Source organism: Aristolochia californica, unplaced genomic scaffold (genome assembly GCF_029961685.1).
Source record: "Aristolochia californica isolate CCGP_79_NKW_82.1479 unplaced genomic scaffold, dmAriCali1.0.hap1 SCAF_6, whole genome shotgun sequence".
Classification (NCBI taxonomy): Eukaryota; Viridiplantae; Streptophyta; class Magnoliopsida; order Piperales; family Aristolochiaceae; genus Aristolochia; species Aristolochia californica.
In genome coordinates, this window is record NW_027182257.1 from 39,353,122 (window position 1) to 39,375,411 (window position 22,290).

The following is a 22,290-nucleotide window of genomic DNA, read 5'->3' on the forward strand; positions in this document are numbered from 1 at the left end:
TAAACTTTTCTCACCTCAACAAACCCTTTTGAAGTATGACAGCCTAGAATCTAACATCGATTTCACATAAATTTTGTAGGGCCTTGATTTTCTGATGTTACTCCTTTCTCTTTATTATTTCTTTCCAAGGAAAATTCTCCTATGTCAACAAATGTTTCATTCAAAAATTTAAAAGCCAATATTGACACAAGGTGACTATAGAGGGATCAAGTGCATTTTGCTTGTCTGCAGACCTACACAACAAGGATACAGATGTTGTTATCTGTGTATATAATGGGTTACAAAACAAATAAACTAAATCCTCTTCCCCCTTGGATCCATTAGAGGCACAAATCAAATAAGCAAAATCCAAAGTTACACAAAGCACTACTTGTTACTTCACAACAAACAACTAGTAAACAGGAAGAGACTTGTGCTCCGGATGGTAAGAAAAACTAGTAAACATGAAAGCAGGGAAGAAGCATTAGTGACACTAAAAAACTTCTTTCGGAAGTTGTTTTAAATGATCCCTCTTGTCAGTAGCTCCAGATTACTTTTTTTTTTTTTTTATCCATGAACATCAAGTGAACTGCTCCAAATATGCCTGTCCGCAGTTAAAATCTCTGCTGATGTAATGTTCCTGAAATGCTGAAGGTTCAGAATGTTGACATGAAAAGCAAAAGAAAAATTGAACTAAATTAAATTAATTTTTTTCTAAATATACAATAAATAATTGACCTGAGTCTATCAGCAAAATGTCATTCAGTATTTTTTTCCAATAAATAGTTAGGCATCCATTTCCAATCTTAATCCTTTGTTGTCCTTTACAAAACCCACAACAGTTGATTTGATGGAATAGAATTTCAACATCTCTTCTTCCAGTTCATGGGTATTGCCTACGATAACAAGGCAATGAAGAGGTGCACCAAAATTTACATCTAGAAGTTCTTTCATGGAACCCACAACAATCATTTGATCTTCACTTCCCAAACGAGCAATGCCAACACATTTTGTTTCCTCGCCATAAGCTGCAAAACAATAAAATAACATATTGCCTTATGTTTAGAGAATTTTCAGTGTATATCTAACAGACACTTGTAACTAAAATATAATGCTACATCTAAATAGGTAAAAGCAGCAACCAAAAACATTAGATGTATAAATGTGCTTTTACAAGAAAATTTCAATAGCTTTGCCTAGAACAGCAGTCGAAAAATCATAACAAAAGTCACCATGGGCGAAAAATACCCATATATAGCAAAAAAAAAACAACTCAGGAACTCCATAAAAGGGAATAACACAAGCAATTATTAAAACACGAGAAAAACTTTTCCAAGATGAAGTTCAAACCACAGAATATAAAAGTCTGAACAAAAACATAGATTTCGAAAACAGAATATAAAGCATTAGTTTTCAAAAATATGAGAGAGTTCACAGAATACGAGATGGAATGCGAGACAGGTACCATGACAAAAACTTATGGGGGATATACCGACATAAGTACAATGAAACACACTTAATTTAAAGTGCCCAAGGATTTAAGATATCAAAATTAATCATGAAGTTAACCATAAAATTGACCAATAGCTTGAAAAAAGAATTGACCAGACCACGAGTTAGACTAACCAATCAACAAAATCAGACTAGAAAATCAAAACATGAAATTGAATACCAAGGGAGACAAATTTTTTCTTAGAAGATCATCAATATGGAAGGATTGAACCATTACAAGTTGAGTCGAAGAGTGCAGCATCCAGAGTAGCTGGGTTTGTTGAAGCAAGGAAAGATCAAATGAAAAGATATTTAGCAGAGACTGACGAGTGAAAATCTAATTCCTCAAGTGCTTCTCTATTATAATTTCTACAGTGGCTCTCTTTCCCTACTCTTTAATTGTTAGCAGTAAAAAGTGGATAAACCTTAAATATCTGGTTCAAAACAGGAGCAAGGTATTGTCTGGTACTGTCTTCCTATCACTCAAGGGCTCACAATATTTTAAACCACAAAACAGTAGACAATTCATCGACCTGTCTGGTAATTCAGTAAAAAGGCTTCAACACCACATCAAAGAAAACTTCAAATTTGCCTGGTTTCTTATAAATATTTGAGGAAGTTCATCTTCAATGTAATCCGTGAAATGAACATAAAGAGGTTCGACAAATCCAGAGTTAGCATCGTATGTATCAGCATACAAATGCCAATAAAAATTAGATCTGACATTTTTAGATGATGATAGAGTCTAGTCGTGTAGTTTCTTTTGAAACTGTCTTCCACGAGATTCTTTCACGTTATAAATGACCTGAATTAAAGCATCTCTAAGAAAACTAACAAAATCAGTAAACCTTTCACATTTCTTAGCACTTGAATAACCATTATTTTCTATCCTTCAATGAAGCAGCAGGCGATCTAATTCAAACAGAATTCTTGGACAATAACAAGAATGGCAACTTGAGTTGAGAAGAGGATGGTTAAGATAAATGAAAACTTGAAGAATTCTCTAGAAGGCCATATGCATAAGAAAACCAGATCCATAGAGAACATTTTTTATTCTACCTTCCACCTTCAATGTCCACATAACACAGACCAGATCACAACAAACTTCAAATAAACTCTATTGAACCAGCAGCTTCACACCCAATTTCCAAAGACTTAATAAAAAACAATATTGCCACCAAATAGGGACAGAGGATGACAATGTTGATGACTCAAAAAAATATCTGAACCTTCTCAATCGTCTTTCCAGAGCCAATTTCTTGATGACTCTCGTTCTGCCAACTCCAATAATAGCTTTACCAGGAGACAGAAGAGCACAAATTAGAAAGCCAAAGACATCCACCAAGGAAACAAAATTAGAGCTTTAAATCATAACCAGAGAAACCTCTGATTTCCTCTTTCATAGATAAGAACTTGAAATAGGGTAATTGGAGTCAACAAAACAGCATGAATTGAAAAGGTAACATCAGACTGCTACTGGAATCAACTCGTCAAATCCATATCTCTCTGTACTACCCGTGTATAACAGGAGTGAAGAACTTTGCTCCAAGGCCTCTCCGATGTCTGTGTTGTAGGAGCGCTCTAGTTTCCAGTCTATATCTTCTTCCTCCAGTCTCATCAATGTTAGGCCTTGGAGATTACTGAGGTATCGATGTATATCAAACTCTCTCCTAGAATTGTTAAAATCAAATGATTCACGCCCTGAAGACATAAGGGACAGCATTCAACGGGCCATTAATTAGCAGAGTCCCAAGTTGATAATGTTGAACTTCTTGTTTGAGGCAACCTTGCACTATAGAGCAGGCAATGACGATAATGCCATCATCCGCATGGTCGACTTCAGGCTCGTACTCAAGGTGACTGTAAGTGAAAAGCGAGAAATTGTGTCTAGTGCCTAAATCAATGAGCAGAATACAAAACACCGAGATGTGATAGCCAGTAGACATCAATGAGTTCCAAGCCGGAAGAGGAGAAGACAAAGCAATCCCAAAACCAAACATCATAAGACTCCTCCCGTTGCACTAACATGAAAAAAAATAGCCAAACAGGGGACAAACAAACCAAAAACTTGAAGAACGAACAAAAATAAAATTATTCAAAAAGGAAAGAAAAAAAAGTCCAAACCGAAAAACACATAATCTCTATGAGTTGATTAGGTCAACTTGCAGACCGGCTCTAATACCATATTGCAATTTGCAAGAGAAAAAAATGGGAGAAGTTATGGGTTTACAGATCCCTCTACCTTAATTATAATATAAACAATATCAAAAATTATATCCATGTCCTTGCAGCCTATAAACCCAAGGAAACTATTTGTTCAATTTTTGGAAAAGAGAAAATCTTTATTGACTTAATGTAACTTGAGTATAATGAGCATCTATTTATAATAAAAGAAACAAGTAGAATCCAATTACAACTAAACTACCCTTGTCCCAGTTACACCCAAAGTTAAACACTAAAAGATAAGTCCTAGAACAATTGAACAACTGAATATAAATAGAAAACTAACATAACAAAAACACCTTTAACTAAGACTCTTCTGTGAGACCTCCTGTGAGATTCTTATAAGACTCCACCGAATTAATACCAGCATTGTGAGACTTCTTGTTGTGAGAGTCATGTAAGATTCTTCTATACCTGTTTTTCAACACTCCCCCTCTAGCTGGAGTTTATAACTTTAGCTTGCAATGAAAATGATTTTTGGTCTTCAATTTTGGTCTTCAATCTTCATTGGCTAAAATTTATCATTGAATGTAAAATCTTCATATTTTGTTCTCCCCTTTTCTTGAATATTTTGGTCACATAAAAATTACCACAACATGTGGAATAAAATACTTATTTTTTGTACTTCTTCCCCTTCTCCCAATCAAACTGGGGATAAAAAGGACATAAAGACCCAACTTGGACAAAATACAATATGGGAGAAGAAAATCACTCATAGTCGTACAACAAAACTCCAAATACCAGTCAAAACAGTCATAGTGAGAAACACACTCAGCTCAATTTTAAAGGCAAAAAAACGGCCTAGCTTTAGGGCACAACAAAGAGATTACTCACTTTTTAAGGGTAGCTCAAACACAAATCACCTCTTGGGTGAAAAATAAAAGACTTGATGCTAGGCACACTCATATTTTTTTTAGGTAGTGGGTCTAGGCATTGCTCTAAAGTGATGAAAACACAAGATGATAAAGTAAAAAAATACTAGAGAAAAATAACTTTAATCGGAAGGAGGCGACTTTGTAACACTCAAACTTCCAAACGAATCTAGAATATAATCTTTTTTTAAAAGAAAACTAGGGGAGCATATAATGATAGAACTTAATAAATGTGACCAAGGATAACTTTATTTTTCTTTGGCGACCACAATTTTTTGGAATTTACAACTACTTCAGCTTCAACTTCAGCTTCAACTTCAAATTTAAATTCAAATTCAATTGAATGATCTAATTCAACTTCAAGTTCAAGTTGGGTGTTAGTGTGGACGAGTTCAAGGGCACTGGAAAACAATTTCCAGTGTTAGTGCCCCAAAATTAAGGTTTCAATTAGAGCTGTGTGGAGATAATGCATCTTGTCCAGTATTCCATCGGCTAACTTCGACACAAAATCATCCATGTTTTTTTTATCTTCTTGGATCACTTCCTTAACTTGTTGAAACACTTTCTCCCGAATCGAAGGGTGCTTACAGAGCATGTAAACAAACCACGACAGAGTGTTTGCGGTAGAATCTTTTCCAGCAATTATGAAATTTAAGATTATATTTCTAAGGTGTCGGTCTATCATGTTTTCTGGATCCCTTTCGCTCTCTACCAGGAACCTTGAAAACAGATCTTCCTTAACATTTTGTGAAGAAACAAAAACGGTAGCAGTTAAAGGATATGATGCCTCATCCAGAAAATGATAAGAACTTTTGCCAGTAAACTTATATAATCGCTTAGATTATAGTGTCTCTCCCTCTTGTTTCGGATTTGGCTATACACGAAATCATCAACTAAATCGATATTTTTCCAAAGCCTAGCTTCTGAACCCACATTCAGCCGCCTCTTAATCTTCCACAGAAAATCTGCATATCACCAATAGACAAAGGCATTTGATTCATTGAACGCCTTGATGAATGCACTCCCCGCTTTGCTCGATTCCTCCACGCAATTCAAGTCGACCCCAAAACCCACTTCAAATATTGAATCCAAAGTGCATTTCATTAGCAAGTCCTGTAGCAAAACATATAATCAATCAGATTGAAGAACTACAAGGAAAGCTGAATTTCACCATGGAGCATTAGTGGATGTCTGAAAATTCACTTGGATATCAAAGCCACTTCTTTATTCTAAAAACTTGTGAACGATCAGCACAAGTTTGATTGAGTTTTTCAAGAAGATGTCGCAGCTGAAATCTCCGAGGACCCCTAGTGGAGAACTCAAAGGTAGCAAGCTTCCTCTGTTTGCGCCACTTATCGCCATTAACAGCAAAGATGCCATCGCCGAAGAGATCACTCACAATGGCGTAGGTGTACTTACCCTTGGGGTAATTCTCGAATTTGGTTTTGAGAATATGCTCCACGTTTCGTGGAACAACTGTGTAGAGTTCGCTGTGTTTGAGAGCGAGGAGTCGAAAAGTTGGGTACCGACAGCTGAAGTCGGTGAGGTAATCAAATAGATTGTCGAAGTAGAAAAGTTGATGGAAGACGGTCGCCACCAAGGTGGGTAAAGAGGGTTGGTAGTCGACTTCCCAGTGAAGATTCTAAGCAGGAAGATAAAGAAGCTAATTAAGGGAAATCGAAGAAATTGAAGCCGAAATGGCGAAAATCGAAGGAAATCGAAACCAAAATGGGGGAAATCGAAACCGAAATGGGGAGGATTTTTAGGGGAAAAGAGAACAGCGAGAGGGATAAGGGAGAGGGAGGCTGAGAGGGAGAAGAGAGAGGGAAGCCTAGAGGTAGGGGTGGCTTCGAGCCGAGCCGGTTCGCGAGCCGGCTCGGTTCGGCTGGGTTCGATTCGTCATTTTTCGAGCTCGAGCCGAGCTCGAACACCGAAATCGGCTCGTTTACCTTAACGAGCCGAGCTCGACCGAAGCTAGGTTTGGTTCGTTGGCTCGCGAGCCGGCTCGAAATGAGTCGGATCGGCATGAATCGGTACGGGATCGCGAGCGAGCGGGGGAGCGGGAGCGGGAGGGAGAGCGAAGGGGGGAAAATTTTTTCCTCCCCCCTCGTCACCGCCGACCCCTCCCATCGGTTGTTGTCGCCGCCTCTACCGCCGTCGTAGCTGTTCTCCGGCATCTATACCGCCGTCGCAGCTGCTCGCCGGCCGCCCCTGTGTCCGTCCGTTCGATTTCTTCCTCTCCTCGCCGTCGCCTCTGTTTCCGTCGCCGCCGCTTCCGTCACCGCCGATTCCGTCGCCGCCGACTCCGTCGTGGCCGTCATCTCCGACGATAAATCCTCCCCGGCGCCGTAAGCCCCTTCCCTCGGGGTCGTCTCGGCGGAAAACCAGAACAGGGGAGAAATAATCTCCCCCTTCCTCGCGAGAAGATGATCTCGCACGTGCAATTTTGCACGTGCGAGATCATAAAATAAAATAAAAACTTTTTCCTCTGGAAAAAATTAAAAATAAATTTTATAGAAATAATTTTCTATAAACTATCAGTGTCTCATGTTTTTTAAACACTTTTCTAATTGAAATTTTTTATTAAAAATCATATAATTTTCAAAGTAAGATTTTTTGTACCAAGATGGGGTAGAAAACTGTATAGAAAATTTTTGAATAAGTATTTAACAGTTGATGCTGTAATACTTTTAGCATGAAATAATTTTCATTGCAATTTTGTGTTTGATATTTTATTTAATTAAAAATTTATCGATAAGTATAATAATATATTAGATTGATTATTAATTTTTATTTATTTCCCTAGAAGAGACAATAAAAGGTCCGTTTAACTTTCCTAAGAAAATTTTAAAATATTTCCTATAATTTTCTAATAAGTCACTAATAGTAATAAGATTTTATTTAAAGGTTTTTTTGGGAATATGTATCATAGGAAAAATATTTTTAGTTTTTCCTATAATATAAATTTTTATCTAAGGGCACTAAGGAGGCCATAATAAATTATGGCCAAATTCAAAAATTACAAAACAAGCTAGACAACAGTTGGAGTAAAAAATATTAATATTGGTGCATTTTAATCCATTATTGAAATTCAATCCTGAACCTCCCCTATCATTATATTTTTTAAAAATGTATGTATAATTTTATATATAATTTATTCAAAGCCACCCCTACGTGCGAGATCATAAACAAGGAAAAAAAAAACTCTTTGTCCCTTCCTCATGGCTCTTAAATAAATTGAAAAGATATTTTAGTAGAAATACGTTTCCAGAGACTAGTTTTTTCAATAAATGTTGAAAAAACATTTTTAATAGAAATATAGGGACCATTAGTGCCTCGTATTTTTTCAAAATATTTTTTTAATTATAAATTCTTTTTAAAAAATCCTATAATTTTTCAAGTAAGATTTTCTTGCCAAGATGGTTTAGAAAACCATATAGAAAAATTTTGAATAAGTATTTGACAGTTGATGATATAATACTTTGAGCATGAGGCAATTTTCATAGTAATTTTGTGTTTGACATTTTATGTGATTAAATTTTTATCGATAAGTATAATAATATATTAGATTAATTATTAATTTTTATTTATTTCCTTAGAAAAGGCAATAAGAGGTCCATTTAATTTTCCTAAGAAAAATTTAAAATATTTCTTGTAATTTTCTAGTAAGTATGTAATAGTAATATGATTTTATTTAAAGAATTTATAGTTTTTATTTGGGTGATTGTAAATTGATAGTGATATTTTATTTAATTTTGTTGTGTTTGATTATTGTATGGAGTTTATTTATAATGTTATGCAGTGTATGGAGTGTTTAGATTATTTTATGGAGTGTATAAACAATTTTATGAAGTGTTTATGGAATGTATAAACAATTTTATGAAGTGTTTATGGAATGTATAAACAATTTTATGGAGTGTTTATGCAGGTATTATGTATATTGATTATGCCCAATTTTAAGTAAAGGTCATGCCGAATTTTATACAAGTATTATATATATAGATTATGCTCAATTTTAAGTAGAGGTTATGCCCAATTTTATGTAGAGGTCATGCCCAATTTTATATAAAATGTATGCATAATTTTATATACATTTTATTCGATATATATTTTTTGAAAAGTTTGAAATGTATGTTGAGGCTCGAGCTTGGCTCGAAGCTCGGCTCGAACTCGTTGGGCTCGAGCTCGATAACAATTTTAGGCTCGAGACGAGGCTCGGCTCGAAGCTCGGCTCGAAATATTTAAATCAAGCTCGACTCGAACATAGGCAGGTTCGGGCTCGGCTCGGCTCGATGCCACCCCTACCTAGAGGGAGAGTGAGTGCGAGAGAGCGAGAGAGAGAGAGAGAGGGAGGCTGAGAGGTGAAGGGACTGCCAAGACAAAGAAGCCGAGAGGGAGAAGAGAGCGGGAGAGAAGGAAAAAAAATTCGGGAGGAATAGACGCGTCCCGACGACTTCAAGTGGATGACTCACAAAAATGGGCGGATTCCTGATTCCACACTTTAAACCTGGGGTGGCTTCATCCCGATCACCAGCTTCATTCAGTTGAAGCCAGTGTTGGTGCACCACTAACGGCTTCTTTGAATGACCTAAATAATCAAGGTGAATCTCCTAATTCATGTTGACTACCCCCCCCCATGTGAAAGATACACAACCAAGGAACAAAATGCAAACCTTAAAAACAACATCGAAGCAGGATGTTGCATACTTTGAACGAGTACATCATGGAGTGATTAAATTTGACCAAAACTCTTCAATTGGAAGAAAATTTTGGCTAAAAAATATGTTTCTAGAAGAAAAGGAAACTCAATTCACGTCAATGCATGGAGAGAGAATAGGAGAGAATAGGGAAAGGAGAGATTTTTGGAAAAACTGACCTTTGGCACTTCTAATATCCATATCTCTCAAAATATAAATCACAATCACAAACTATTTGTTTCTTAAGAAACTCTTTTTTTTTTTTTGAAAAAAGTGTGAATATATTACTGAGACAGAATAATACAAACCTTACTAAACAGGACCTTCCTCCACAACAAGCTGTTGGAGAAAAATACCTTTTTTAGCCTGACTATCTAAACTCAAAGAACTTAACGTGATACCTAATTTGATATAAAAAGTTTCGTTCTTGAATCTTTTATGACCTCTTGATTTGCTTCGTTCTGTAGCTTGACTCTTGACTACTCCAATGTAAATAGATATATAGATCATACTGACATGAAATTTGTTCCTTCTGAAACTAGACTTTGATACCTTTCATTCAAGTACAATATCTTCACAAAATATACTTATTTGGAGAAAAAAAATCTAATAGATTTTGGACTTTGTAATCTGGCCGAACTAAGTATTCTTTATTTTTTTGCCAGGATGACCATTGACCCTTGCGAAATTGATATCTCCCTCTAGAAAACTCAGATTGAGAATTGGTTTGATAAGGTAGAAAATAGACTTACAGATCTTTCTTTTGACATCTAAATCTCCATATAAAGTTTTGTTCTTGATGGCATAAAACGGCTTAAAAATTGAATTTTTTTGTTGCTGCTTGACCTTTGTTGCTTCAAATATCGATTTCTCTTTGTAGAAAACTCTGATTGCCAAAAAAAAAGATTGATTTGGAAAGTAGACTCAAAGATCTTTCTATCAATATATAATTTGAAATATCTTCTACCTTGTCCAATGGTTGTTTGCCAAAAAATTGAATCATTAAAAAGGAGATTTCTGTGGAAGGGATCAAATGGTAACTTTAAATATCATCTTGTGGAATGGATTGATGTTTGTAAGCCAAAATCCCATGGAGGATTGGGTATTCGGCTCACACAAACAACGAACAAAGCCTTCCTTCTTAAGTGGCTATGAAAATTCAATAACTCTCCTCAGCTAATTTGGAGACTACGGTAGCCACAAAGGTAGGTTTTTACAATTTTTGGTGGACTCAAGGTGGAAAAAGGCATAATCTCTCCTCGCTTTGGAAGACCTATTATCCTCTTCTTCCATTGTTTGAAAAAGGTACAAAGCTCTATGTGGGATGTGTGGGATGTGGTGACAGAATTCAATTTTGGTATGATTGGTGGACTGATCAGAGGCCTTTAAGTGATAGATACAGCATGTTAAAAAGGCCAAGTATGTGCAGTAATGCCACAGTTCAGCAAGTTTGGATAGATAATGACTCCTGGAATTTAAACTATTTAAACTTTTGAAAAGGTTTCGACGAATTAGAAACTAATTTGGTTTCCAGTCTTATTGAAGAGCTTAGCTTACTTCAGATATACAGAGATAAACAGGACAAAATGATATGGATGAATGATGATAGTGGTCATTTTTCAGGCACTTCAGCATATAAGTATCTCAGTGGATGGATTAATAATGATAATCACCATGATGCAGCTATAGCTTGGCGGTCCTCTGGTCCTCTATAGTTTTGATTCTTTCTATGGTGTGCCCTTTTGAATAAGATCCTAACAGTGGATAACTTGAGAAGAAGAGGTAATCAGCTCCATTGTCCCCTCTGCTTCTTGTGTAATGAGGCTAATGAAACAGTAAATCACTTATTATTACACTATCCTTATGCATGGAAGATTTGGACTCATGTTCTTGATAAGATTGGAAATCAGTTTTGTATTCCAATGACACTCATTGGTATGTGCAAAATGACTCTTGACTTTAGGATTCAAAAGCTGGGAAAGATTATTATATCAGCATGTTTAGCTCATATTTCTTGGGGCATTTGGAAACAGAGAAATAATAGAAGGTTTAATAGCAAATTCAGACCAGAAACTGACACTGCGTCAATGATCATAGCGTCAATGATCATAGGACATATCTCTTCTTGGCTTCATACTCAATCTGAGTTTAGCACCATGAGAGATATTTCTTCGCCATAATTGGAATATCCTTGCTCACATGACGGTTCCACCTCGTCATCCCATAATGATTAGCTAGAGTCCACCACCGTTTGGTTATTTAAGACTAAATTTTGATGGTAGTTCTTTTAATAATCCTAGTCAAGCAAGAATTGGAGTATTAGGGACTTGTAGGGTGTTTAGCTTATAACTTTTTCAGGTCCTTTAGGAATTTCAGATTATACCAATGCTGAAATGTCTACTCTTCTTCAAGGTCTTATTGTTTTTTGGGAGAATTTTAACATCCCTCTTATTATTGAAGAAGATTCAAAGGTAATAATCGGTTGGTGTTCAAAAGTTGCAGACACACCTTGGCTGCATTGGAGATTTTTTCATCAAATTATGAAGATTATTTCTTAATTTTGAATGTTTTTGGTCTCATGTACCTAGATCAGTAAATGATATTAATGATTCTTTAGCCAAACAAAGAGTTCCCCTACAATCTCTTATTGTTAGGGGAGTTTTCTTGTAGTTTGTATTTTTCTGCACACTATTAATAAAGCATCTTATTCAAAAAAAAAAAAAAAAAAAGCTGGGAATGACAATTGTTTTCTTAGGGAATGACAACAAGCTGGGATTGACAAATATCAATTCACCAGCTCAATGAGAAGTATTGAAGCACAACATGTACCTTTCTGTATTTACATTTCTTGGGACTTAGATATAAGTTGTTCTGAGCTGTAATGTCTTGTTAAATATGTTTTAGGCACAGTTGAGAGAACTGGAAGTCCCTAATAAATGAAAAACGAAATGCAGCAGAACCTGCATACACTCGGGAAGAATTTTCTTGCATGACAACTTATTTTCCATCTCTACTCTTTCTTCATTGTAGCATCAAGAAAACCCACAGAAAAAATTTAAAACTTACAACTTTAGAAAGAGATGTTGAAGTTAGCTGAGTCATCTTTCATTTATGAGGCATGGATTTTCTTGTTTTCACCTGAACGATGGGGACTCAGTCAAAGATAAATCCCTATCAAAGAACACGACTCAAGTAGGGTGAAATTATAGTTTCATGCAGAAGGGGTGGAATTTTCAGAACTTGCTGTACTCTGATAATTGCCATTCAACGGCCATTATCATAAGGCAGTTTTAGTTTCACACTCAAACAACCAAAAGGCATGCTCCTCAATGAAGATGCAGATCTACAGCATGAAAAACTCATTAGTGAATAAAACTCACCATTTTGACTCCGCATCTGTTCAACTTCCAGAAGTTGTTCAATTGCAGTCTGGACTGTCATGTATTTTGGAGGTTCATAGCACTTTCTTCCTCTGAATCAGTAAAATGGGGTTAGTAACCTTCAGAACTTCTCCAGACACTTAAAAATAATAATAATAATAATAATAATAATAATAATAAAAGCAAACCATATTATACTGGCAAATTTAATAGAAATGTTAGGTATTTTAAAAGCAGAAATGCTTTGTAACCCTAATGTTACTGCAAGCAGGTTAGCAAGGGTATGCATGCAGATTCACAACATGTTGGTGCCACCACTACCCAACCGAACTGGAGTGTTATGAATTAGTAACTTCCAGAAACAAAGTCCTTCAGATAGATTAACATACAGATCTAAACCACTGAAAGCAGCATTTATATCATAGGTTAAGAAGCATCCATAAAGATTCAGATACGGGCCACAACAGTTTTAGAAAATAATAATTCTTGATAAATGACTGGTAAAGGACTTCTTGAATAAGGTAGGCAGGTGGTCTACCAGCAATATGCCATGTGTCTTCAAACGACCTTAAGTAAATAATGCCAAGGAAACATCCAAATTCTAACACCAACCAATTCGCCAATCAAAAAAATAAAATTAAAAAAATAAATAAAATAAATAAAAACTCTACAGGTAGTACCTGGCAAGAGACTCTATTGAAGGTTCCTTAACACGAATATCTGAGATTAAAAAATATAGCAAAATTTAGGAAAAAAGGAAAATGGAGAAATAGGAGTAGCAAAAGGAGTAATTGTTAACAGTTTCTTGATAAGAAACCCCACCTAACAAGCAAAGTGTGTGCAACCCATTCTCACGATTACTCCTAATCTTCTCATAGAAACTGTCAGGTCGCCATGTCTCAGTGAAGAATGGTATAGACACTGTCTCACCATATCGATAAAGTTGCAAACCACAAACCCCAACAGCATTCATCACCGATGCATTATGTACAATTTTAACTTTGACACCCAGTTTGTTTGCCCTAACAACAAGATCAGTATGAGTCGTTGCTCTGCATTTCAAAACAAGAAGGTGATCTCTCAGTAAGTGGTACAAGATTAATTGCTCAACTACTCTTTACTGAATAAAGTGTACAACTGATTGTTAGAGTACTCAAGTACAGTTGAAGTCACTAGTTTTTATCAAAGTATGAAATCACAAAACAATGCAAATTTTTAAAGAAACATAAGAGGTCAAAACAACAGTAAATAGAAAATTTTAAGGATAGTAATCATACAGATAGGAGTATAACTGCCATAGAAGAAAAACAACGTTAGATCTTGCCTTGTAGGCTGGAGAGAGGAGAGGTGCTTTGGTAGAGAGGAAAGCTGAATGGAGAAGAAGATGGAGAGCTGAGGCTGTAGTGCTCATACAAGAGAATTGGACACAAAGCAAAACAGTTTAAGTTTAGGGTTTGATGCCATTTCTCATGTTCCATTCACTACTTAAATAGATTATTACATCTTATGTGAAAATCATTCATATAGCAACTAGGAAACTCTCAATTCCTACTCGGGTAGGAACTCAGTTTCTCCAGTACTCCAACTACTTAAATTAGCAACTTTTTTTTTGAATGAAGATGTATAAGTTATTAAAAAGAGTAAAGAGTACAATACCTTGCTAAACAAGGCCTTCCTCCACAACAAGGTGTTGGAGTGAAACACCTAATTTAGCCTGAGCATCAGCTAAGTGATTAGCTGACCTAGGAATGTGCTTAAAATTACAGTTTAAAGAAGAGATTAAATTACATATATCATAAAACATGTCCCAATGACGCCATGGTGGAAGAGTTGTCTTGCACACTAGTTGATGACGATTATTGAAGATCCGAAGCCCATTAAGTAACCCGGAGAGTTCAGCAGTAGTTGAATCTGAAATTCCGATTGGCCCAACGAAAGAAAAAAGAAGAGTACCGTTACCGTCATGAACACCACCAAAGCCAACTGGGCCTGGGTATCCAAAAGCACTTCCGTCAAAATTCAATTTATAGTAGCCCATTGGGGGAAGAGACCAAATTTCCATAGTTGGGGGGCGAGGTGGATAAGACATGCCAGCAATTACTCGCCAGTTCTCTCAAAAATTAGATCCCTTTAGATTTCTAAATTCCTTACGTAGAAGAATCCACACAGTAACTTAGCCAATAATTTTTTCAACGAGTGTATCGCCAAGAATAGATTTTAAATTAAATTTGCAATTATTCCTTTCTTTCCATAATGCCCAAATGATATGTCCAACATAGCAAGAGATCAATAATTTTCTGAGTTTTGGGAGGTTAGCATTAGTAACGAGAGGATGGTAGATAAGAGATTTTGAGAGGGGCAGTACTGGAAACCTATTTTGTTGAGGAGGCTAGTCCATGCAAAATGGGCAAAGTTGCAATGTAAGAGGACATGGGTGGTTGTTTCAGGGGAAATTTGGCAAAAGGGGCATAGAGAGTCTAGGACAGGGGTTCCTCGCTGGATTAGGGAATCTGATGTGAGGATTTTATTCTTACATGCGGACCAGATAAAAAAATTTGCACAAGGAGGGGCAAGCAAACTCCATGCAATGGCAGCGGGATGTTTGGTTAGTGGAGGGCTGTGATAGCTCAATAAATTGTAAGCAGATGAAATAGAAAAATTACCCTGAGAACATGGTGTCCAGATGAGAGTACCATGCACATTTAACTTCTGATTTATTATGTACTTGGAAACATGTACCAAGATCTGCTAATCATTTAGCCGATGTTCAAGCTAAAAAAGGCGTTACCCTCCAACATCTTGTTGTGGAGGAAATGTCTTTTTAGTTTTTTAGTTTGTATTTTATCTCTTTTGAATACATTTACAACTCTTCTCAAAAAAATAGAATAGTGATGAGATCGGATGTCATCAGGGCCTCTAAGTCCGAAAGTGATCTTCGGAGATATATGTTCCATCCTCCAAAATCAGTTTGCTAGTCCGAGATGGACGCTTCAATATTTCTGGCCAAATTAAAAACCGAGTTGTGGCTGATATTGATGCTGCGAGTGCCGGCCCACCAATCTGACCAAAATTTTGTTACATTTTCTGTACCAGAGTAGCACTTGACAGCTTTCTTAAAAGCAGGTAATAGTATTACAATTTTTTTCACACAAGGGACAGTCGATTACATCTGCCACCCTCAATCCACCAACCAATTAATCTATTTGCTTTTGCAACAACTAATTTCCTCCAAATCAGATCCGGATATAAATTAAATTTCCAAATTCATTTAAGTAACAATGCAAAATTAGTGGTAGCAGTATCACAGATCCCGAGCCCGCCAAGAATTTTAGGTTTACATGCTTCGGCCCATTTTATAAGACAATATTTACTTTCGCCGTTCAGTCCTCCCACAGGAATCTCCTTTTGAGCGGTTCAATTCTTTTACGGACAGAATCGTGGCATCGATATAAAGAGAGAAAATATGAAGGGATATCGTGCAGGCAAGACTTAATGAGAACAAGTTTACCTGCCTTAGACAAAAATGTTCCTCTCCAAGATGCCAGACAGCCCTCCAAACGCTCAATAACAGGATGCCAAGAGCTTTTGGAAGGCAGAGTAGATGACAAAGGAAGGCCAAGATATGTAAAGGGAGGTATAGCAATTTTAAATCCCAGATAACAAGCCATAGAGTTTAACACATTATGATCAATATTGAAGCCAGTTATAGAAGATTTAGTCAAGCTTACCTTTTGACCCAAGGAGAGGTCAAATAAATTAAGTAGGGCTTTAATATAAGATATTTCATTAAAGAACCTTCACCAAAGAGAATAGTGTCATCAGCGTACTAAAGAAGGGAAATGTCTTGACTGGGATCATCAGAGATAGGGCAAAGCCAACCGGAATTTTTTGCAAGACGGACCATGGATTACCAGGTGTTCAGCTATGAGAGTGAAGAGGAAAGGAGACAAAGGGTCCCCTTGCCAAATGCCTCTTGTGGGGTTAAAATAACCGCAAGGTTTTCCATTAACAAGGACAGAGTACGACACATTAGAAATGCAACTTCTCATTCAAAATTTCCAACATGTCCCAAAACCCATTTTGTCAAAAAGCAGATCAATTAATTTCCAGTTAACACGGTTGAAAGCTCTTTCAAAATCAAGTTTCAGGACAAATCTGGGCAATTTGGATTTTTTGAAGGAATCTAAGAGTTCATGTGCTGCCATGACTGAATCAAGGATATTACGACCACGGATAAAAGCACTTTGATAAGGGGGAATGATTTTGGGAAGGAGAGATCTGAGTCAATTAGCAAGAATTCGACCTATGATTTTGTAGTAACTGGTGGTGAGGCTGATAAGTTGAAAATCTTGGGGCACGGCAAAGTTTGTTTTTTTTGGAATTAGAGCAATGAAAGAGGCGCCAACAGTTTTGTGAGTGATGCCGACTTGGTTTAAATTAGCAACTTAAGCACATGAAAAAGAATCTTTCTCTGAATTCTCTACAACTCCTACCACTTAACTTAGCAACTTAAGCACATGAAGTCTCAAAATTCTACCAGACTAGAGGACAAAGTTCCCATTATCCGCAAGCAGAAGAAACAAAATAAAAACATCATAGTATTACAATGTTGTGAGACAAAGCAACCAGAATCCATTTCTGAGAAACAATCCAAGGTCTTTTTTTTTTTTTTTGATAAAGATATATTTATAAAACAGAAGAAAATTACAAAGTTTGAGGGAGCATTTCCCTTACAACCAGAGATTGTAGGGTAGCTCCCTGCCTAGCAAGTACATCTGCCGCTGAATTTGCGGATCTCAAAATGTGGGTCCAACAACAAGAAACAATCGAGGTAATATCTAAAATTTCCTTAAATGTATCCCAATGTCTCCACGGAGAAGAAGACACTCTCTCACACCATCCAATCACCACTTTAGAATCCCCTTCAACTTGGAGGGGCCCACTACATCTTTCTTTGAAAACACGAAGACCGGAGAGGAGAGCCTGTAACTCTGCATTCATAGAATCAGAAATTCCAAGGGGGCCCGCATACGTGAAGAGCTGATTACCGGAATGATCTAAAATTACTCCACCATAACCGGAAATACCAAGGTTGCCAAGAGATGAACCATCGAAATTTAGCTTGAGATAACCGGGAGCTAGAGGAGTCCATTCTTGCATGACCGGAGGCTTTTTTCCAATGTATATCAAAACCAAGTTTCTCCAATTTTCACGAATGGAGGAACCCAGATAGGGAGAAAATGTTTTTTTTGTTAAAAGCCAAGTAGATATGTGACCCACCACTCTGTCCGCAACCCGGTCTATAGATTCACTTTTAGCATCAAATTGTCTTTTATTCCGCTCATTCCAAAGCCCCCACGGGATGAAACTGGAGCAGGCAGAGAGCATCATCTTTCCAAGACGCGGCATAGAGGTACCTAAGAGTGAGATACTAAAAGTGAAGAGGTCCTCTGCCATGCAGAATTGAAGCCCAAACTTACCAAGGATGCTTATCCACACCTTCCAAGAGAAACTGCATTGTAGTAGAATGTGTCTGATAGTTTCGTTCTTAGAGTTACAAAATGGACATAAGGGATCAACAGAGGGGTGGCCTCTTCTTCGCAATACATCAGCCGAGAGGATTTTACCTTGACAGGCACTCCACATGAAGAATTTTACCTTTAGAGGGGCACATAAATGCCATACGAAATAGATCCCATTCTCCCTCCACGCCGAATTACTACCGTTCAAAAATCCGTATGCCGATGAGACCGTGAAAGACCCCTTTTTGTCCGGCCACCAAATGAGCTTGTCGGCCTCCCAAGGACGAATTTTGAACGAAGCGACTAAATCCAACAATCGGCTAGCTTCCAATGCCTCACTATCTGAAAGACCCCTTCTAGGATGGAGGCTCATCCCTCCCCCCTCAAAAGCTTCAGCTACTGATATTTCTCTGCGAGTGGTGAGAAGGAAAAGACTTCTGAAAGCAGTCTGCAGAGGTTCCGGCCCTATCCACAAGTCGTCCCAAAACTTGAGCGATCTACCATTTCCAGCATAGAATCTACTTGCAGATTGAAATTTTGGGAGCAGAAGATAAAGCGCTCTCCATATAGGAGAGAGGGTTCTACGGTTCCCCCCAGACATCCACCAATGAGGTTCACTACCCAGCTTTGTGAGAACCATTTCCTTCCAAAGATTTGAAGAGTGAGTGTTAAACTTTCATAGCCATTTTAACAATAAAGCTTGATTCATGTCTCTAGATTTCCGGATTCCCAGGCTCCCCCTCTTTGGCTTGCAAACATCATCCCAACTAACCAGGTGGTACTTAAAAGCATCACTCGATCCCCTCCATAAGAATCTTCTTTTCAACTTATCCATGATCTTACAAATAGCAATAGGGCAAGGCATGAAAGACAAAGCATAATTTGGGACACCTGCTATGCATGACTTTAGGAGAACGAGTCTCCCCGCTTTACTAAGAAGACGACCCTTCCATGATGATAATCGGGATTCCATTTTTTCTACCACCGGATTCCATAGCCTCCTGCATATACGCCCATTGAAGAGAGGTAAACCAAGATATGTTACGGGTAATTGACTTCAGGTGCATCCAAATATATTTGTCATCTCAGTGAGAACCTCAGGATTAACATTGAAGCCCATTAGGGAAGTCTTTCCCCAATTTACTTTCTGACCAGAGGCTAACTCAAAAAGCCCCAACACAGCTTTAATCTTTATTGCACAATCAGTGGTGCCGACTCCAAAAATGATGGTATCATCTGCATACTGAAGTAGGGGAGTATTAAAAGCTGGGCTGGAACTAGTAGGGGGGAACCAACCAAGATTTCCTGCCGAGCAGAACATTGCAAATAGAAATTCCCTAATCATATTGAATAGAAGCGGGGAGAGAGGGTCTCCCTGTCTAATTCCTCTGTTTCCTTTAAAATAACCACATACTGAGCCGTTGAGGAGGAGGGAGTACGATGCTGAGCGCACACAACTTCTGATCCAGAATCTCCATTTGTTGCCAAAACCCATCTTTTCCATGATCTCATCCAATAGAATCCAAATTGACCCTGTCAAAAGCCTTTTCAAGGTCCAACTTTAGGGCAATTCTTGGGTCCTTATTGCGCTGAAAATGATCGATAAGTTCATAGGCAGCCATAGTAGAATCCAGGATCTCTCTACCTTTCAAGAAAGCGCCTTGCCCTTTGTGAATTACTGTAGGAAGGAGAGTTTTGAGACGATGAGCCAAAATTCTGGCTATAATCTTGTATGCACTAGAAACGAGGCTGATAGGCCTGAAATCCTCTGGTTTCTCCACACTGATTTTCTTCGGGACCAAAGTGATAAAGGACGCGCCAATACTATGGAACGTGATCCCATTGTTGAAAAAACCATTAACCATGGCTATGATATCCCCCTTGAGACACGGCCAAAATCTTTTAAGGAAATCCCCATTGAAGCCATCAGGGCTTGGCGCCCTATCACTATCCATGCCTAATACAGCGCGTTCGACTTCTCCCAGTGAAAATGGCAACTCTAGAAATGAAGCAGCTGCTGGAGAGAGGCTAGAAAAATGAATATTCTGAATTTTTGGTCTGTGATGGCATTCCTGCATATATAAATCTGTGAAAAACTTGAGCAACACATTAGTGATCGAAGTCCTACACGATGTTACCTCATTATTGATACATAATGAGGTAATACGGTTGGTCCTTCGCTTAGCCGAAGCCACTGAGTGAAAAAAATTTGTGTTGGCGTCTCCCTCCTTGAGCCATTTAAATCTGGCACATTGTTTCCAACGGAGCTTCTCTTGATGAAGGATTAAATTGAGATTTGAGAAACAATCCAAGGTCGTATCCATCTATTCTGTTTTCTTTCTATGAACAGAAATTTTAAAGGAGCATTGACTGTTCAATGGACAGCCGAAAACATAAGAGAAACTTAAGAGACATTTAACGAAATTGCATTCTCCCTGTATAACGTTGCTACTTCATATAAATCTGCAGCATCAGAATGTCTAGTACTTAAATAATATTAGTCATTTATCTGTTAGAATTTACTTTCTAAATCCTCTCTTCATCTAGTTCAGCAACAGATTATCATTGATTGATAGTTGGCAATAAACTTTACCCAAAAGGATCGCCAACAACAAGAAAAGCCACATCTGATCGAGAAGCTTCAAACAATATACAATCTGCTTTTTCCTCTACCATTTCTCTATCAGCAACTATAACTGAACGTCCATACAAATCTTCCTGCAATTAGTGTGTAAGATAAAAATAGATCAATCAACTATCCGAGCTTTGACAACATTAGTAAAACGAGTCCACAGAGCCAGGGGAAGTACAAATACCAAAGCAGATAGACCATCAGGAGAGAGTCCAAAAGACAGCAGAGAAGTGTAGGCTTCCATATACACTTTATCACACCTTTTCACTGTCTCAAGACCTCTCAACGTTATGTCTTTCTCATTGCCCAAACCGAGTCCCACTATGTATAACATCTTGCTCACTTTTCTGGGAATTGAGACTACAAAATCAATTAGCTTTTTTTCGAAGAAAAAATCCTAAAGGACAGATAGGAGCTCATTAAATGTTTACCACAAAATTTCACAAAAATAACAGAATAGGAAAGAAAGGGAAAAGCACAAGATTTCTAAATATTATTCACCCAAAATTATCATCAATAAGAGACTAAAATTTTATGTCAACCAGTAGTCATAACTGCAGATTAGAAGAACCAACATTACCAAAGCTGTCTTATTTTTTCCTTTTCCCCCATAATGTTAGACGAACCAACAAAAAAATCTCTACTTACGAAAGTTTGCTTATTTTGAATAGGTTAAGACACCCAGTTATCTTAAACTATCTTCTGAAGAGGAACAGGCCTCTCTTCCAAGCCTCGGACAAAGCAAGAAGACCCGATTGTGGTGTGGAAACCTGTAGCTAAAAAAAAAAAAATCAGAATGGTAAAAGCATGAGATGACAGAGCATCAAAAACTGATGCTGTTAGAGGCAAGTCACCGCTCTCGAATCAAGGAAATGGAGCAGTAGGAAGGAGCTCGTTGGTGACGGAAGGAAAGGCGACTAGAGGTTCGAATATAGAGACCATGAAAGACTAAAGACCCTAAAGGTGTGCTCGACATTTTATTTTCATTAGCAAGTTATATATAGATAAACTACATCATTTAGAATAACTTTCAATTTCTCTATCTTTACCAATCTATTACCCTGTGCCCAGACCCCCTATCCCTAAAAAAATCTTAATACTTAAAATGTGAGAGAAAATAATGACCTGTTTTTTTTGCCATAAATGAAACGATGGCTTGCATGTCTTCACATGCTTAAATGCACACGTTTTTGTGACAAATTATATAAAATGGAGAAGAAATAGCACCTAGATAGTACAATTTGTTACTATGGTGCATTGCATTATCCTCATAGTGTTGACACAATGCCACCACAACGTATTATGTTGTTAACATGATGCCAACACGTTGCATTGTAGTTGTGACAACACACTTTGTTGTCATTATGGTGTACTGGTCTTGTCATTGTAGTTGTTATCAAGGCATCACAAAATATTGCCACCATAACTCATTTGTGTTATAGCTAAATGCAACCATAATTGCACAGTATCTTGCCATTGTGACAATATATCTTG

At 37.4% G+C, this 22,290-nt stretch overlaps 1 protein-coding gene and 1 pseudogene across 2 annotated transcripts; both read right to left on the bottom strand.

Moving 5' to 3' along the window:
- Positions 1–206: 206 nt before the first annotated feature.
- Positions 207–21,746, bottom strand: LOC137934793 (probable diphthine methyl ester synthase). 2 transcript variants are annotated; one of them, XM_068779323.1, is made up of 8 exons: positions 21,445–21,746; positions 20,981–21,143; positions 20,758–20,882; positions 13,465–13,694; positions 13,323–13,362; positions 12,643–12,734; positions 718–1,007; positions 207–619 (listed from the first exon to the last, which is right to left on the bottom strand). In XM_068779323.1, the coding sequence occupies exons 2-7, from the start codon at positions 21,128–21,130 to the stop codon at positions 766–768; spliced, it is 879 nt and encodes a 292-aa protein (XP_068635424.1). In that variant the 5' UTR covers positions 21,131–21,143; positions 21,445–21,746; the 3' UTR covers positions 207–619; positions 718–765. The 2 variants fall into 2 exon arrangements, with proteins under 2 accessions (XP_068635424.1, XP_068635425.1); XM_068779324.1 differs by having other exon boundaries at positions 20,981–21,156.
- Positions 4,987–11,482, bottom strand: LOC137934172 (cytochrome P450 704C1-like; annotated as a pseudogene).
- Positions 21,747–22,290: the final 544 nt, after the last annotated feature.

Coding starts and splice junctions, on each gene's coding strand:
- LOC137934793 (XM_068779323.1), bottom strand. CDS start 21,130: ATGTTATACATAGTGGGACTCGGTTTGGGCAATGAGAAAGACATAACG. Junction 20,883..20,980: donor CTGATGGTCTATCTGCTTTG/GTATTTGTACTT, acceptor CACTAATTGCAG/GAAGATTTGTATGGACGTTC. Junction 12,735..13,322: donor TCAATAGAGTCTCTTGCCAG/GTACTACCTGTA, acceptor TTACTGATTCAG/AGGAAGAAAGTGCTATGAAC.